We start from the raw sequence: 18,815 nt of genomic DNA on the forward strand, positions 1-18,815 counted from the left end.
TAATTGTGAGCATACCAGTTAACATTGAATAGCATGGCAAATATTAATGGATGGGCACACACCAGACATTACACAGCCAAACAGGTCAAAAGGAAAAACGAATAACAGCCTGCTGTCATTTGAAAATTAAGCTGTGAAAATGCAGGCCTATAGTAAACTTACTCAGCCATGTTTTTCATGAGTTAATCTATTTTAAAACACTTGCCAGCCTATCCTAAATCTTATAAAACAAGGGCCTAGGTTATGTACTGCAGTGGTTCATGACATAGCAATTAAAATACTTGTGTGCATTTAACTTGTGTCAAAAGAGGGGTAGAACAAAGAAACAATAATAAGAACAAAGAAAGAAGAGGCTAGTGTGGGTGCATGCTTTTGTTCCAGCCAAGCAGTAACACTGATTCAACTAATCAAAATATTTGACTTGGCAGTAGGCCAGTTGGGGGGGGGGTTAAGTTGTTGGGGATATTCTGGGGATTACTGGCTCCGGGTTTTCACTGATGTAGTAACGGCAGCTGCTGTAGACTACGGGCACAGCTAGCACAAGGAGCAAGTTATACAAATCTTTGCAATGGATGCATCAAAAGTAATTAACCGGTAAAAAAATAAAAACATCAGGTTTTCTGTTTTTACAGCAATTTTTCTACTCACCTACACTGGATGCTAGCTAGATAGCTAAATATTATAGCTAAAAAAGCTTGCTGCCAAAGAGCTTGCCAAGTCTATGTATATAATGTGTCAAATAAATGTTATTTCAAAACATTAAACAGTTAGCAATGCTTTATAACTATAATAAAGCTAACATTAGCTAGCTAATGAGAAGCTGATATCTGCGGGATGCTTTCACATTTAGCTCGTCTGGGTTTGTTGCTGTTAGCTAGCACATGGACAAGCAGTAACCTACTGCAGTAGTCAGACATGACACGAATTACCAACATAGTTGGATCTAGGACAGACCCGAGTCTGTTTTTACATCCATTGAGAATGACAATAGTTCCTCAATGTAGCCCATTTGATAATCTTCTAGCTGTCTTTCGATAACCTCTCAGCGTGAAAGGGGGGGGGGGAATGCTCTGATTCGGTGGAAACGTCATCAAATAGGCCTACCTGATTACTTCTTACCCTTGCGCAAATAGCCTACAGCATTGTCTGTCCGGAGGTCACTGGCAGATATATATTTTATACAATGTTGCAGGTTTGCTAGCATGAGGTTCAGGCCTGAGCCAAGTTAATAGTTGATACAACGTTTCAAGTTCCTTGCAGACAGGCCATGCGTTTCAATGTGATTTATACTATTTATTTTTAAAACCAGGATATTTTCTACCTGCAGGCTGCAATGTTTTTATTTTTTGGCTTTAAGTAGGCTATTTTTTATAAAGTTGGCAATATGCATTACTTTTACAATTTCGATTAACCACAATGATTTTGAGATACGAAGACAATTATAAATTAAACTGTTCCTCGAAAATGTGCATAAAAATCATGACTGGGAAGCAGATCGGTAAAAGCAGTATTAGGATCGTAACAGCAGAATCTGCGAAGGCCAGCAGCAGTGGGAGGAAGATTTCTTTTTGTTAGGCTATCTTTCCCTGAAATATTTGTATAACGTCACAAACCCTGCTGCTGACGTTATTCAGTGGCAATTGCATTGGCATACGTTCTTTAAAGAGAGGACGCCGTAATGAGAGAAAGAATGTAGCCTAAGCTACTGAAAATAGACCTTTTACAAGATTACATCATGACAGGAGCGTTTGATTCTTCTTAAAGAGATGGAGCCCAGTCAGGGTACTTTAGGAAACTTTCTGAACGGACAAATAGGCCTATAGAGAGAATGAGGGAACTCACACGCACACCCTGTAAATGCGCCCGCCAATCAAAGCCACCAGTGCTTGTCAGAAGAGCAAATATTTATTATCCTTTCCTTAAATATTTAAAAACCTTACTGCATCGGAGCTCCTAGAGTGTGCGGCTCTTCTTTTTCAAGCGTTCTACTCCGCTAGCCAGCACCTCGCCTAAACAGGTGTGCGTTTCTTTCACCTCCAAAAAAACCGAGGCCTACGTTAGATGGTAAATTCTACTTTTGGAAAACCTATTATCAGAATGCTAACAAAATTAGCTGTAGTAATAGCAAATGTCCCCTGGAGGCTGCTAGCTAAATATGCTAACGAACACAAATTAAAATAAACTAATTGCAAATACAGGCAATCCAGCTCATAAAGTTACACATTTTGGTGAGTTTGGACTTTTACAAGCGATTGTGAACGAGAGACATTGTGCAAATGAACAAAGTTGACGCACGCTTGTCTGAAGGAAGAACAGTTCTGCTCTGGAGCAGCATGTGTTCACGCTGTGTCTGTGTGGAGTCTGGAGTCGCTAGGGCAACAGGCCGGCCTGCGCTGCTTGAAGAGGGGGAGGAGCAGACGGGCCGAGAACAAAGGAGAAAAAGAATCCACAAGGAAACAAAGACAGCAGTGGCAGAGAACTCATCCTAAGGGCTTTGCCTGTTCAAACACAGCAAAAAGCTAAAACACAAAAGAAACATCTTGTAGATCTAAAATGCTTCTTATTGTAATTTCTGCTCGGCATCAGACAAATTTTGTGCTTCAGTTGCACTTCTCCACTTGGATGAGAATTCACGAACGAGCATTCAGCTATCTGACTGATGTGTAGTTATTTTTCTTGGTGTAGCAGTAAGCTTCATAAGGTTACAGGTGAAATGAAGTATGAGACCTGCTTTATCTCCTAATGTATTGCACAAGTTGACTTCAGGCGTTTACTTACAAAATAGCTACAATGTATTAAAAAAAACATCCTGTGGCTATTTCCAAAAACCCCAGTATACCACCCAAGCCTAGAATTGACAAGGAAAGTATGAAGGGGACAGATATGCTATAGTATAAAGTTGTAATTGACAAACATTAAGATAGACGCAACATGTCCACAGCCCATTTATCAGCAACGCCGATTACCGAGGGGGAGAGCGCTGGAAAGATTTTAAAATACTGTGAGGAGCCATTATAAATATGAATGGATGTAAAAATGTATATATATCCATCTTTGTTGAATTACTGTGTGAGGTGAAGACACAATTACTGAGAAGCTCAGCTTATTAGTGGTGGTGAGTTAAAAGACAATAAAATAAAAAAAATAAAAAACATTTAATAAAAAGCCAAATGGACACTTCCCTACATTTGAGGCCAGGTACTTATGCGTGCTCAGAAACGCAGGCTCCATTAGCATTAACAGGACAGAGAAACCAGACACATGTTCATTGCTGACATGAAGCGTGTAAATGGTATGAAATAACCCAAAATGGGGTTTCTCACAAGTGTTGCAGGTTGTGAACTCTGCAAACAGCATTTCCTCTCTGAGAATGAGGACAGTAAAATTACTAAATGCATCAACAGAAATTAATGTAACCAAATAACAGGAATTAACAGTAAATTTCCTGTTTTATAAACGATAAGCTACTTACCACATGAACATTCATAAAATTGCATTACGGGCCGACACTGTACAGCCCCCCCCCCCCCCCCCCCCCCATTCCAGCATTGGGGAAACTGACTTACTCAGTTGAATAAAAGGTGAAATAAAAAATATATATACACTGCTCAAAAAAATAAAGGGAACACTTAAACAACACAATGTAACTCCAAGTCAATCACACTTCTGTGAAATCAAACTGTCCACTTAGGAAGCAACACTGATTGACAATAAATTTCACATGCTGTTGTGCAAATGGAATAGGCAACAGGTGGAAATTAATGGCAATTAGCAAGATACCCCCAATAAAGGAGTGGTTCTGCAGGTGGTGACCACAGACCACTTCTCAGTTCCTATGCTTCCTGGCTGATGTTTTGGTCACTTTTGAATGCTGGCGGTGCGTTCACTTTAGTGGTAGCATGAGACGGAGTCTGCAACCCACACAAGTGGCTCAGGTAGTGCAGCTCATCCAGGATGGCACATCAATGCGAGCTGTGGCCAGAAGGTTTGCTGTGTCTGTCAGCGTAGTGTCCAGAGCATGGAGGCTCTACCAGGAGACAGGCCAGTACATCAGGAGACGTGGAGGAGGCCGTAGGAGGGCAACAACTCAGCAGCAGGACCGCTACCTCCAGCTTTGTGCAAGGAGGAGCAGGAGGAGCACTGCCAGAGCCCTGCAAAATGACCTCCAGCAGGCCAAAAATGTGCATGTGTCTGCTCAAACGGTCAGAAACAGACTCCACGAGGGTGGTGAGGGCCCGACATCCACAGGTGGGGGTTGTGCTTCCAGCCCAACACTGTGCAGGACGTTTGGCATTTGCCAGAGAACACCAAGATTGGCAAATTCGCCACTGGCGCCCTGTGCTCTTCACATATGAAAGCAGGTTCACACTGAGCACATGTGACAGACGTGACAGAGTCTGGAGACGCCGTGGAGAACGTTCTGCTGCCTGCAACATCCACAAGCATGACCGGTTTGGCGGTGGGTCAGTCATGGTGTGGGGTGGCATTTCTTTGGGGGGCCGCACAGCCCTCCATGTGCTCGCCAGAGGTAGCCTGACTGCCATTAGGTACCGAGATGAGATCCTCAGACCCCTTGTGAGACCATATGCTGGTGCGGTTGGCCCTGGGTTCCTCCTAATGCAAGACCTCATGTGGCTGGAGTGTGTCAGCAGTTCCTGCAAGAGGAAGGCATTGATGCTATGGACTGGCCCGCCCGTTCCCCACACCTGAATCCAATTGAGAACATCTGGGACATCATGTCTCGCTCCATCCACCAACGCCACGTTGCACCACAGACCAGGTCTGGGAGGAGATCCCTCAGGAGACCATCCGCCACCTCATCAGGAGCATGCCCAGGCGTTGTAGGGAGGTCATACAGGCACATGGAGGCCACACACACTACTGAGCCTCATTTTGACTTGTTTTAAGGACATTACATTAAAGTTGGATCAGGCTGTAGTGTGGTTTTCCACTTTAATTTTGAGCGTGACTCCAAATCCAGACCTCCATGGGTTGATACATTTGATTTCCATTGATAATTTGGGTGATTTTGTTGTCAGCACATTCAACTATGTAAAGAAAAAAGTATTTAATAAGAATATTACATTCATTCAGATCTAGGATGTGTTAATTTAGTGTTCCCTTTTTTTTTTTGAGCAGTAATATATATATATATATATATATATATATATATATATATATATATATATATATATATAATGAAATAAACAGTCCCCCTAGTAGGTATAGTTTATCTATATGAAAATAGTTTTTTTTAATACCAATCCTAAAATCAATGTCGGCCCATTTAAGAACGGTTTTGACAGTTATTTTATTTTCACAATGGTCTTCATCCATAACCGGCAGTTACCCGGTTATTCTAGTAGTCAGAACGTTGGGCCATTAACCGACCGAATACCCGATATGACAAGGTCAAAATCTGTCTTTCTGCCCCTGAGCAAGGCAGTTAACCCACTGTTCCCCTCTCTGATTCAGAGGGGTTGGGTTAAATGCAGAAGACACATTTCAGTTATGTAACTGACTAGGTATCCTCTTTCCGTTTTATTCAATTACTGTCACAGCCCTAACATACATTTTATTCCCGTATTCTAAACAGAGGTACACTACAACAGGACTTTCTCTTGGTTTGCACCATCTCTATTGCAAAAAGACCATTTGCCTTAGACCGGATATAGGATTTCCCAGATTTCCCCCAAAACAGATGTCCCAACCCGGAAATGAGAGAAAGGCCCGTTGATACCCACATCGGCCACCCATGCTCTAAAGGATGGAAGACTCACTAAAAAAGCTATTCTGCAAATGTATGGTCAAATCCAGGTGGGAAACGGATGACAGGGTTAGTTTACAGGGGTTAGGAAAGGAGCTGGAGCCATACTAACTTCAAAAGATTAAAATCACACAACTCAGGCAAAATAATTACCCCAAAATAAAATGCAAACCCTCCAAGAGAAAGAATGATGAACACTATAAACTTGACCTCCTTTCCTTTATCTGGGTAATCCAGTATTTACAATCATGGCACAGTTTGAAAAAGAAAGCAGAACATAGGATAAACTGCATCATATCATAGGCATTAACTGTTTATCAACTTTTCTTATTTACAAAGACAAAACAAGACAAAAAGATTCAGAACCCCCCCAGTTTTCTGAATATTCCAGCATTTGAATTCTCCAGGAATGCTATTCTTTTAGTTGCCTTCAACATTTAAACACACAAAACAGCATTCTTTCACAGAAGCATTAAGGTCTCCATCATACAATGCTTGTTTTTATAAATCACATTGCTCAAAATAAGAACATTTTCTTATTTGTAAACTAAGGTATTTCCCAATATAAAACTACATAAACAAACTCCCTGGCCTTTTCTACTTTACCCATTCAAAGATACAAAATCATTTCCGTTGCCATCCACACAATCTCTGTCCCTCCCTCTGTTCACATTAGCGTGAGCTCTAAATGATTCACTCGGATGGCTCCGTGTATTTAAAGACAGATCAATACCATTAAAGGACAACTGAAGCTCGCATGGTAAATATCATCAAGGCCAGTCATTCTTAAACCAATCATGTAGAACAAACCTATACCATGCCACTAAACTCTTCACTGCATGTCAATGAAAGGCTGTTGAATCGAAATGGATGGAAGACAAACGTTTGCACACCTGTACCCTTCTAAGTCAATCACTATTCAACAAGTGAAGATGTAAACATTTGAAGACTCGATAAATGGCTTCTTGCACACGTGTGTATATATTGGAAAAACTAAATGGGCTATTCCTTTACAGGCAACATGTTGAATTAGGGCTGGGTGATATCGTTGTTTAAGGTATACCGGTACGGATCCACAAACAGCCTAAAATGTTGATACAATGCACACAAAAAATAAAGATTACTTGGATTACTTCACTAGCTAGGTTTCCATCCAATTGGCAACATTCTCATGTGAATATTCTAAAATCTGCATAAAACCTAAAAACGCACATATTCCCACCAGATGTTTCCACCAACTGACTTGTTGCCGATAAAAGGCTGTGCGTGATGACGTAGTGCACATCAAATTAGTTTTGCAGTTAAATTCCAATGTACCAAATAAAAAAAATAATACATGTTAAATGGGTTTCTATTGCATTTAACTCTACTGATGATTTGCACCAAAAAATAATTGCTTTATATAGCGACTGTGCCCACTCTGGTATTGGCATGTGCGCTCTAGCCAACAGTGCTGTCTGTGAGCTGCTGGCTAGAGTGCACGTATAGCCTACATGAGATTATATGGACAAAAGTGAGATTTCTATTTTTCCAAACGGCAGCCAAATATTGATTATCAACAGAATAAGACTAGATACTTATTGGAAAGGAACATCAAGCTCACCCCCCCCCCTTGCACTTTCACCACCCTGTGAAGTTCATAATTTATTTCATCTTTAGTTTAATAAACTGCATGCTTTCCCAGCAAGTCCTAATGGGAGGACCACACAACGTGACATCGAATTTACTTCGATATGATGGTTATTATATCAATATTTGCCCATAGAAGCAGTTCCATAGACATTTCTCGCATAATTCATTTTACCGACACAAAAAGATCACCTTGTCTAGCATATTTTGTTTCAACATTTGGAAAGTTTACCAAAATATATTCAGTTTCCATCAAGCCTGTCATCCTAGAGTCATGCACTACTCATAAAACGTATTTAGAACTTATATTGTTCAGAAACATAAAATAAAACGCAATATCAGATTTTTTCCCTCTTTTTTAAAAGTGATATAGCCTAATATTTGAGTCATATCGCCCAGCCTTATGTTGAATTGTTACATATGTAAATAAATCTTCGCCACAAGAAAACAAAGTGTACAGAATGCAAATGGATGAAATGTCAAGAGAATAAAATGTCCAGCATATTTTCAAAAGCCAGTGTGAATTGCTACAGGTTTATACAGCCTACGGGGAGCAGAGCAAACTTAGGCTGTAAACTGTATATTGGGTTTATTTGGAAAGAGCGACAGGGTGTTTTTTCAATACAATCTAAACAATTTATTCGAAGTTTAATACATTGAATGTGTAGCTTTCACCTGTCAGATCATTTTTCATTATGAAGCTTACCGGTAGTACCCAGGCACGTGGTGTTTATTTACAAGCACACAATGAAGAGAGACCGTGGCCTTGAGTCACTCAATGTTGTGCGGCACGGGCCAGGTGATCAAGTTACAGACTGGAATTCACAATTAAATGTTTGCCAGCAAGACATCTTATAACTATTAAGTTAACTGTCTAAAATGTGCTAAATTCTCTGCAGTTCTACATTTGATTTGATAATTTAGTAACTAAGTTCGCTATCTAGCTAAGTGTTTTGCTTGCCGGTAACAGCAGAGAATCCCCTACTTGTTAGCGTTGCTAACCTTAGGATTGCAAAAGCTCAGAGGAGTTTGAAAATAGCAGCCCTTGTATTCAGTGTTGGTATTACCAAATATCCCAGTATGGCACAAAGTCGGTATGAAGGTATGACAATCTGGATACCGCCCAAGCCTAGAGCACTCCTAAACTCCATCGTTCTCTGGCTGAAACAGTGCTCTGTGTACATTCTAATGGTGATGGTTTAGATTTAAAGTCACTATTTATCTGCTTCTCTACGCTCCAGAGAGGCTGCTGGAGTCTGAGGTGGATGTATGGAGAGAGAGTAGGATTGCATGTTTTCTTCCGCCATCTCAGCCACTCTGTCTCCAGGTTGAGGGGATGGGGAGGGGGGTTATGGGAAGGAGAGGGGGGTTGGCTGGGGGAGGCGCAGCAGAAAGAGGAAGGCGTTGGGATGTGAAACTTGATCCGTGCGCTGCCCCTTCCCTCCCCGCCTTCATCTCCACCACCTTCCCACTGCCACCTCGCCAGAAAGCCTTTGAGACTCCCCGAGCAATCTGATCCCTCACTCTGCCTCATATTGGAAACGCTCTCAGAGAGGGGAGAGAGGGCTGCAAGACAACAGAAGCAAGGCAGGGGGAAAGACATTCTTAAACATAAAGGGAGGTTAGAAAAACACGCATTGTGGATTTAAAGTGCTTGAGAAAATATATGAGCAGGAGAATGTTTTGCTTCCCTCTTTCCCTGCACTAAGAGCAAGCAAGAGCAGGCAAGTTCTGTTTTATGTTAGACTTTAGTACTGAAACAACTGTATTTCGAGGAAATAAATAGTCCTATCAATACACACACCACATACTAAGAATGGACTTCATGAAAACAATGTAGGTTATTTAATGAAAGTAGATTCATAAGCATATTTTGATTTCCCACATGTAGGCTATGCCCATTTCAAAGTTCAACTGCAATGGCAGCTGTCGAGCAGGAGCATGGGAGACAAAACAAATGGCCCATGCGTGATAATCATTCTATTAAAAAGATGATACTTCCATCTAGCTATATCCTCCTGATAAACAGCAAACCTCTGATCTGTACATCATGTGCATATAAATCATATCGGAATTATGTACCAGTTACTGAATCCATGCCCATTCCTGTCTAACAGAGCTCTGGCTAATGAATCACCCTCCGCTGCAGAGCAGGGCTAGACTCCTGCTATAGTCACTGTGTCAGATCAACATACTGGGTACACAATTACTGCTAGAGACACTAGGCTTAGGTCTATATGAACTATGAAGACTTTCAGCTATGTCTAAATATTGACATTTCTTGTCAAGTGCTTATGGTTTGAATACCTGGAACAATCCTCGCCATGAGATTATTAGCCATTCTTCCTCTACCTCTTCATCCTCGCCTAGTCTCCCTCCCCAACTACTGGCCTGTGTTATTTCAGTAATGGAGAGCCCCGGGGTAAGCCGTAGAATGTTCAGCTGTCTGGCATATGTATGATGTTAGACTTTAGATTTAATTTATTTTTCCTCCCCCTTTATAAATCTACTTCTCCTACCCCATGCCTCTCCTCCAGGCCCCTTAAAGTAGACAGTTTCACAGTTTCACAGTCAGGTCCTCCATCTGGTTTTTGACCTCCCTACGTTCCGGACCCCTTTCACTCCAAGGTTGTCTTCAGCATTGGATTGTGGGTAGCACAATGCAGTGCCATCGAACTCCAGGCTCAGATTAAAACCAGCCTTTCACTTTGTACAGATGAGAAAAGCATGGCCAAAAATGTTCCATTCAGATGTGACTGACACCCCATGAGAGAGAGGAGACACTGAGTATTTTCCCTGTGAAAAGCAGACCTCTACTGAAGTAGTGTGTGTATGTATGAGTGTTGAGTGTGTGTATTACCAGATTTGAAGGTGTCTCACTAACAAGGTTCGCTGATTGAATGTGGTGTGTATAATTGAGGCCTACAACATTAGATTAAATATTGTGCCATACAACTGTAATTTCAATTTAGGCCACATACCACATCCAGACAAATGAACTAGCAAGGGACCAAAAACCTGAATTAATACTTTCATAATCCCTGAGGACTTTATCACATTACATGTTGATGATGGAACAATTTAATGATGAGCAATGATGATTGTCCACAGGGAATTCAACCATTGACCTGGCACCATTTTATGGGCTCCTAACCAACTGTGCTATTTTGTTTGTAACTTATTTTGTACGTAATGTTGCTGCTACAGTCTCTTATGACCAAAAAGAGCTTCTGGACATCAGAACAACAATTACTCACCTCGAAATGGACAAAGATTTTTTCTTTAATGAGTCCTACGCAAAGGATATACTGCTTTCCCGAGACCAGGCCCAAATCAGTGTCATTCGCGTGAAGACAGAAATACAGGGAGCGGAGTTCGGGGCGCCTTGCGAGAATTCGTCGGCGAGTGGGTAAACCGCCACTACCATCCGTCCTATTGGCCAACGTGCAATCACTGGAAAATAAACTGTATGATCAAGACTATCCTACCAATGAGACACTCAAAACGGTAATATCTTATGTTTCACCAAGCCGTGGCTGAGCGACGACGCAAATAATCTAGAACTGGCTGGGGTTTCCGTGAATAGGCAGGACAGAGCAGTTACGTCTGGTAAGACGAGGGGCGGGGATGTGTGTCTATTTGCCAATAACAATGTCTAATATTAAAGAAGTCTCGAGGTATTGCTTGCTTGAGGTAGAGTACCTCATGATAAACTGTAGACCACACTATCTATATTATTCGTAGCTGTTTATTTACCACCACAACCTGACGCTGGCACTAAGACCGCACTCAATGAGCTGTGTAAGGCCATAAGCAAACAAGAAAGTGCTTATCCAGAAATGACGCTCATAGTAGCCTGGGACTTTAATGCAGGCAAACTTAAATCAGTTTTACCTCATTTCTACCGGCATGTCACATGTGCAACCAGAGGAGAGAGAAAAAAATAAAACTCTAGACCATCATAATTCTATCCTCCTGATTCCTGCTTACACGCAAAAACTAAAGCAGGGAGTACCAGTGTCTCGGTCAATGACGCAGATGCTACAGGACTGTTTTTGCTAGCACAGACTGGAATATGTTCCGGGATTCATCTAATGGCATTGAGGAGTATACCACCGGTCATCGGCTTCATCAGTAAGTGCATCAACGACATCGTCCCCACAGTACAGAGATATACATTTTAATGTATTTATTTGAAACTTTATTTTGTAATTATTTTCTTAACTATTTTTTGAAGTGCATTGTTGGTTAAGGGCTTGTAAGTAAGCATTTCACGGTACCTGTTGTATTCGGCGCATGCGACAAATAAAATTTGATAGCCTACCCAAAACCCCTTCATTCAAACTACGTGTGTGCTTACAGCTAGCAAATTGAGAGCTGATGTGAAGTCTCATGATTTAAATAGCGCTGCACATAGGATTAAAGTAGGGAATTATTGTACCATATAAAAAATCTATGTAAAATATATTTTCAATTAAACATTTGTTTTTACAGGTGTTTGTAAACTGTTGGACCAAATCCCAAAGTAAAAAAGGCTCCACTCCCGCTTAAAAAATATAAATAAGGGGGTTGGTACAATGATTAGCTATACTATTCAGTGCTTGTTTTCTCACAGACTGAAATTGAGCAAACGGTGTAGAATTAACAACCAGAACATAACAGAGCAATTTCCACTAAATAACACAGCCAAAGTCAGAACAGCTTTCCCATTTTGTCAGATGCGCGCCCCCCCAGCGGAAGAAATCAATAGGTAAATATCACAGCCAATCAACACTGGGGGGTTAGTAATAGTGTGAAACACTATCATTCCACTATTAGCAACATGTTCTGAAATGCAAAAAAAGTATCCTGTGTGTAACACCTATAAATAAGCATCATTAATGCCCACTTGGATGATTATTTGTTATCAGTACTTGAGGTGGTAACATTATGCCTTCTTCAATCTTCTGGACCGTCAGCACTTGTTACAAAACACACTCACAACGACAGAACAATGAATTGGCCTACTTTGAGACAACTGACCGTTTTTATCAGTGAACAACTAAAGTTACTGTTAGCAATGTATAATCAATACATTTAGGAACGTTAGGCTATAGCCTACTAGCTAGGCTTGTAAGTAAGTAAATTCAAAGATAGTCTAACGTTACTTATCAACAATGTTGACTATTAACTAAACGCAGTCAACCTCCGCAGAAAGGGAAAAAGACTTGATTAATATCATAATTTGATACAAATGGTTCCAACCTCATGACATTCACTCAGTACAATTTGTAACACATTGCAATGTCTCCGGAAGCGCAGTAAGTACAATAATTGTTGCTGGCTAGCACCGCTCTGTGCTAACTAGCAAGACAACTTTCACTGTGTAACGAGTGAATTAATTTAAAAAACAATTTAAACTGGAGGCAAAAAATAAACAAATAATACTCTGGATAACCAATTCTGTAAATATCAAAGTTCAGTGTTAAGTTTGCTAATCGAAGTAACGTTACTAGAAAACGAGTTAAGTGGCTAAGCTAACGTTAGCGAGCTAGCGCCAACAATCTAGTTCACTTATAGTAAACTCTGGCAAACAAGTGGCTACATTCAAAACACTGCCAACATAGAATAACAAAAATATAACTACAGCAACTTTTATAACGAATACAACTTTTCTTTAGCTACGTTCTGTTATTTTTCAGAAGCTAAAACAAACTTTTTCCACAAAGTCAGAACAGAATTCACAGGTTTATGATGTAGCCTAGATGTAATCCCACCTCACCTTTTTCTCCAGCAAATGTGGCCAATCCTTTTGGTTCCGGGCGATCACTCCCTTATATCTATATATTTCGTATTGTTGTGTATATTTTCCAAAAATTCTGTTTTTACCTCGGCCCAGCTCTCCTTGCTATGTTTCAGGCTCCGACTATGTCATTTGATCAAGCGCACATACCCAGTCCTGCGCGAGAAGAGAGAATTCCAGACCAAAACCTTCCAATCACTGCAGCGAGTGCGCAACCATTTGAGGGGGAGCGGGTCGCGGTGGGAGTATTTCTGTGGATAATTCAAGTATGTCCCAATTACTTCTAACGCCCCCTGGCGTAAAATGGACAGATCTACTGTATTCGTATTTCTGACATGAAATTAGACACATGCATGCAGTATTTTACTCACAAATAGAACAGTCTGGAGAGTAAGAGACATATGTCAGAGAAGAAGGGTGGCGTCGAAGAGGGAGGATGCAATGGGCTGGGCAAGTATTGCAAACTGGAGAAGCAAAGAGAGGGTGAAAAAGGAGAACAAGGTGGAAAGGGCGAGTGAGGAGATGAGGGATTCAAAAACATGGATAAAGGAGATTAAGAACTAAAGGGTGGAAAGGATAGTGATGAGGAGGATAGGATATGAAGAATAAGGGAGATGAGGTGGAACAATAAATCAAGGTGAAAGACATTCACGCTGTGAAATAAAATGTTTATTGACCAATTTCAAAGATTCAACCTGTCCTAGAGATACCAGCAGCCTTTCAACATTGACTCCCATAATACAGGCAAACGTGTGGTTGTAAAACAAAACATTGTAATTGGTAGTCTTTACTGAACAATATACAGGACATTAAGATCATGGTATTCAATACACAGCATGCATAAATTAAGGCCATCCCTCTAACACAGTCCATTCAGGATGTCCTCAATAGAGAGGAAATCAAGCCCATTTCCTTCCCAAGATTGATACACACACACACAGATTCATCTCATACAATTATATATACCATGTCACAGTAGACTACTGTTCAAATCTAAAATCTTCAATGTATATCCTTTCTCCATGTAATTCTGTTCTGATAGCAGTCAAATGCAGTTCACTAAAAGCAATGCATAAAACATTTCCCTATTTTGATGCATAGTTAGTGTTATCGCAGGCCAGGCATGGCGATACATTTGAAATATGGGGTTTTACACTCCAAATACATCAATGTTCCACATAAAAATACCTTGTTTATAAAGACGATAGGGTTCTAAGTACAAATGAAGCAAGATATGAAACAAGGTAATGTGTTATTGATAATATACAATAGAAAAATGACAATCCTATTCCTCCAACACAGTCCAGCCCCCCAAAATAAAATCATACAACTACTCAAAGATCAAGGCCATATTTCAGTTAGTGCTTCAAAAACAAATGAATGTAAATAAGTAAATAAATGATCAGATTTAAGTGGTTGTTATATCATTCCAAGTATGTCTATTTTAAGAAAAAAAACTACTCTAGAAAAATACTTTCCCCCATCAAAACACAGAACATGGAAGAAGAAGCAATCCCTTTTACACACTGGATATACATCTTGCAGCCTTACAAGTGTTTAATATACAGCAATACAGAAATAACATGTGAACCAAAATCAGAAAGACCACTCAGCAAACTAAAACTGACATTAAAAGGGATCATCTTAATACAGTGTCATAGCAAAGTAACATGTGTGTCATAGATTGTTTAGGGAGAACTAGCCAGGAGGGAGGGAAGAATTGAGAGTGAAGTGAATGATGAGGATACTTATGGTCTCTCTATACAGAGGGCAGAGATGCACCAGAGAGACCTCTTACCTAAATGGAATGAATGACTAACAGCAGAGAGAAGTTATGGTCATATTTGGGAATGGACTGTGAAATTATATAAAACTGTAATATATGTGATACACTATTGTTTTATAGTGTTATTGCCAATGTTGACTACAGAAGTGAGCATTGGAACCACATACAGTACCAGTCAAAAGTTTGGACACACCTACTCATTCAAGGGTTTTTCTTTATTTTTTTTACTATTTTCTAAATTGTAGAATTCAGCAATATGGCACGAGGGTGTGTGGTATACAGTCTGATATACCACAGATGTCAGCCAATCAGCATTCAGGGCTCAAACCACCCCGTTTATAATAACAGTGAAGACATCAAAATTATGAAAAAGCACATATGGAATCATGTAGTAACCAAAAGTGTTAAACAAATCAAAATATATTTTATATTTGAGATTCTTCAAAGTAGCTACCCTTTGCCTTGATGACAACTTTGCACACTCTTGGCATTATCTCAACCAGCTTCATAAGATAGTGACCTGGAATGCATTTAAATTAACAGATGTGCCTTGTTAATTTGTGGAATTTCTTTCCTTCTTAATGCGTTTAAGCCAATCAGTTCTGTTGTGTCAAGGTAGGGGTGGTATACAGAAGATAGCACTATTTGGTAAAAGACCAAGTCCATATTATAGCAAGAACAGCTCAAATAAGCAAAGAGAAACGACAGTTCATCATTACTTTAAGAAATTAAGCTCAGTCAATCCGGAAAATTTCAAGAACTTTCTTCAAGTGCAATCGCAAAAACCATCAAGCGGTATGATGAAACTAGATCTCACAAGGACCACCACAGGAAAGGAAGACCCAGAGTTGCCTCTGCTGTAGAGGATAAGTTCATTAGAGTTACCAGCCTCAGAAATTGCAGTCCAAATAAATGCTTCACTGAGGTCAAGTAACAGACACATCTCAACATCAACTGTTCAGAGGAGACTGGGCCAAGAAACACAAGCAATGGACATTAGATCGGTGGAAATCTGTCCTTTGGTCTGATGAAGTCCAAATTTGAGATTTTTGGTTCCAACCGCCATGTTTTTGTGAGACGCAGAGTAGGTGAATGGATGATCTCCACATGTGTGGTTCCCACCGTGAAGCATGGAGGAGGAGGTGTGATGGTGTAGCGTTGCTTGGCTGGTGACACTGTCTGTTATTTATTTAGAATTAAAGGCACACTTAACCAGCATGGCTACCACAGCATTCTGCAGCGATACGCCATCCCATCTGGTTTGCGCTTAGTGGGACTATCATTTGTTTTTCATTAGGACGATGACCCAAAACACACCTCCAGGCTGTGTAAGGGCTATTTGACCAAGAAGGAGAGTGATGGAGTGCTGCATCTGATGACCTGGCCTCCACAATCACCCGACCTCAACCCGATTGAGATGGTGTGGGATGAGTTGGACCGCAGAGTGAAGGAAAAGGAGGCAACAAGTGCTCCGCATATGTGGGAACTCCTTCAAGACTGTTGGAAAAGCATTCCTCATGAATCTGGTTGATATAATGCCAAGAGTGTGCAAAGCTGTCATCAAGGCAAAGGGTGGCTACTTTGAAGAATCTAAAATATATTTGGATTTGTTTAACACTTTTTTTGATTACTACATGATTCCAACTGTGTTATTTCATAGTTGTGATGTCTTCACTATTATTCTACAATGTAGAAAATAGTAAAAATAAACCAAACCAAACCTTTCACTGGTACTGTATATTGACAGTTTGGGCTGATGACAAGGTCCTTCGGATACCAGGTAACACAAAATCGCATTGCCTAAAAATGGCCTTACTGGGATGCACAGCCATTTTATCATCAACTTTCAGTTCTACACATCTTGATTAAGCATTATGTCCTCTTCCTCTTGGCAAAATTCACAATATAGATGATGTATCTGATTATGGAGGAAGTGTCAATACAGTATATGGCTGACACATGGGGTCTGTAAAAAATATTGACATTGAGCTGTTGCGTATGATCAGTGTACAGGGGTGACGGCTTTGCAGTGTTTGCTGGGGTGGGGCCAAGGGAACATACAGTGAGTGTACGATGTATAAATAGTGACTAGCGTGTGAGGCATACCAAGTAGCCAGCATGGTTTCAACACTCTGTTGCACTCTAGTGGTTGGAAACTATATAACTAGTTTCAATATGCTGAACTTTAAAAAAACGAGTTCCTTAAACAACTATTTAGCAACAATTCAAGTCTTCTTTCATTTCCCTCAATGGTACCATGTAAGGTTCATTCTGAACTGGCACTGACTATGCTTTCCTTACACGTTGATCTACATACATACGCATATCAAAAGTACTTAGTCTAGTGTTCTCAGAGTTATGTCAAATCACAATAAACCTTGCTATTCCAGTGGCACAAATACATACAGTAACTAATACTGATGTTGCCTCAGTAGACATGCACTGACAATCATGTACAAACTCTTGCATGCATACATACACAAACACAGAAAATACACAGATGTACAAAATAAACTCAAAGTTAAGCATCTGTACACAAGCACAAGGTCACAACTGACCTTTAAGGTGTGTGCTAGTGAGAGCGAAATGATTGTGAATGGCTGTTTTTGGCCTTGACAGATATTTCCTATAAATTCTTGTTTAATTGTAGCGCTTCATACAGAGGATGCATAGACTTTTGCTGCGTAAAATGTATTTGTAAGACCCCAGGCCAGTGCTCGTCTCACTTACATGCTGTAAAAAGATCCAGGGTACTTCCTCGATTTCCACGTTTATGAGACACATTCCAAAACTCCTAACTTCCCTACCCCATAAATAGAGGTTTCCTCATCTTCTACCTGTATCCCTAAAGATGTATGTTAATACTGTATCATAATGTAACATATTGCTATCTTTGTATTGTTTTTTGACTGGATCTGAAATGAATCCAGGATGAAAAAGTTTGAGTGATGTACTTCATATAATACTATGAACCTCTGTATCATGCAGCTGTCAACAAAAGGCAATATAACTTTTCTTGCTTTATCAGCAATATAAACATCCATGGATGTTATGCTTTCATTTGATTCTATGTAAATAAATAATATAACGGTCAAAGTTGCAATAAATATCACCTACTAAACTATAATGTATAATAATAGCTCTGTGAAATCCAACAGTATTAGTAGGCTTACATGTGTCATGATATACTGTAACAGTTCACAGTGTGAGGCATTATCATGTTAAATCTAGTGTATACAATCCTAAAACGGTCTTACTACATTCACTGCAAGCTATTTGTGTTTCGCTATTTGGGGTTTTACATTCAAAACAATGCACACAGTGTTGCTGTGAAATAAGGCATCTTATTTACTGAAGAACCCTGCTACTTCACTCAGTCTGCATGTGTCTGTAGGCTGTAGCTCCAATCTCCCTGGATTGAGGCCCTCTAGGAACTCAGTGGAATAGCAAAGGGTTTACATCAGAATTCTCTGATATAAAATATACATTAGAATTCATTTGTCAGTGAAATTAATAAACACAAACCTAACTAATATTTTGTCACGACTGACGGTCAATCTTGCCGCTATCATTTTCAGCTTGTATTTTTCATCATTAACACTGGGATCAATGCCCCCTCTACAGAGCTCATTGCCAAGGCTTGGGCATAGCTACGTAAGTACCTGCCCACCACCCAATAAGGCTGCAGATGGAGCATTTACACGTTGATGGCGTGAGCGTGCTTCTTGCACAGGGGCTTGTCTTTCTTGGAGTAGAAGGGCTGGCCCTCCAGGTTCACATGGCACACCTGTGTGAGACAAACAGAATTGTGAATCTCACAAACCATCCATTTTTGTTACATTCCCAGAGAT

General features: G+C 40.2%; 2 protein-coding genes across 3 annotated transcripts in view; both read right to left on the reverse strand.

Annotated features, from left to right (window-relative positions):
• Positions 1-13,387, reverse strand: part of LOC139410660 (bone morphogenetic protein receptor type-1A-like) — a 68,552-nt gene extending 55,165 nt beyond the window's left edge. Inside the window, exon 1 of one of the 2 annotated variants that reach the window (XM_071156031.1) lies at positions 13,158-13,387. The gene's annotated coding sequence lies outside the window, so the exon portion shown is untranslated. The remainder of the gene's footprint in view (positions 1-13,157) is intronic. The other variant, XM_071156042.1, reaches the window with a different exon arrangement.
• A 445-nt stretch (positions 13,388-13,832) lies between these two features.
• The window catches only part of LOC139407849 (LIM domain-binding protein 3-like), a 69,940-nt gene continuing 64,957 nt past the window's right edge, over positions 13,833-18,815 (reverse strand). Inside the window, exon 15 of the mRNA XM_071151757.1 lies at positions 13,833-18,751. Within this exon, the coding sequence (XP_071007858.1) occupies positions 18,662-18,751 (90 nt within the window). The 3' untranslated portion in view covers positions 13,833-18,661. The remainder of the gene's footprint in view (positions 18,752-18,815) is intronic.

Source organism: Oncorhynchus clarkii, chromosome 1, assembly GCF_045791955.1.
Source record: "Oncorhynchus clarkii lewisi isolate Uvic-CL-2024 chromosome 1, UVic_Ocla_1.0, whole genome shotgun sequence".
In the NCBI taxonomy this organism is placed as follows: domain Eukaryota; kingdom Metazoa; phylum Chordata; class Actinopteri; order Salmoniformes; family Salmonidae; genus Oncorhynchus; species Oncorhynchus clarkii.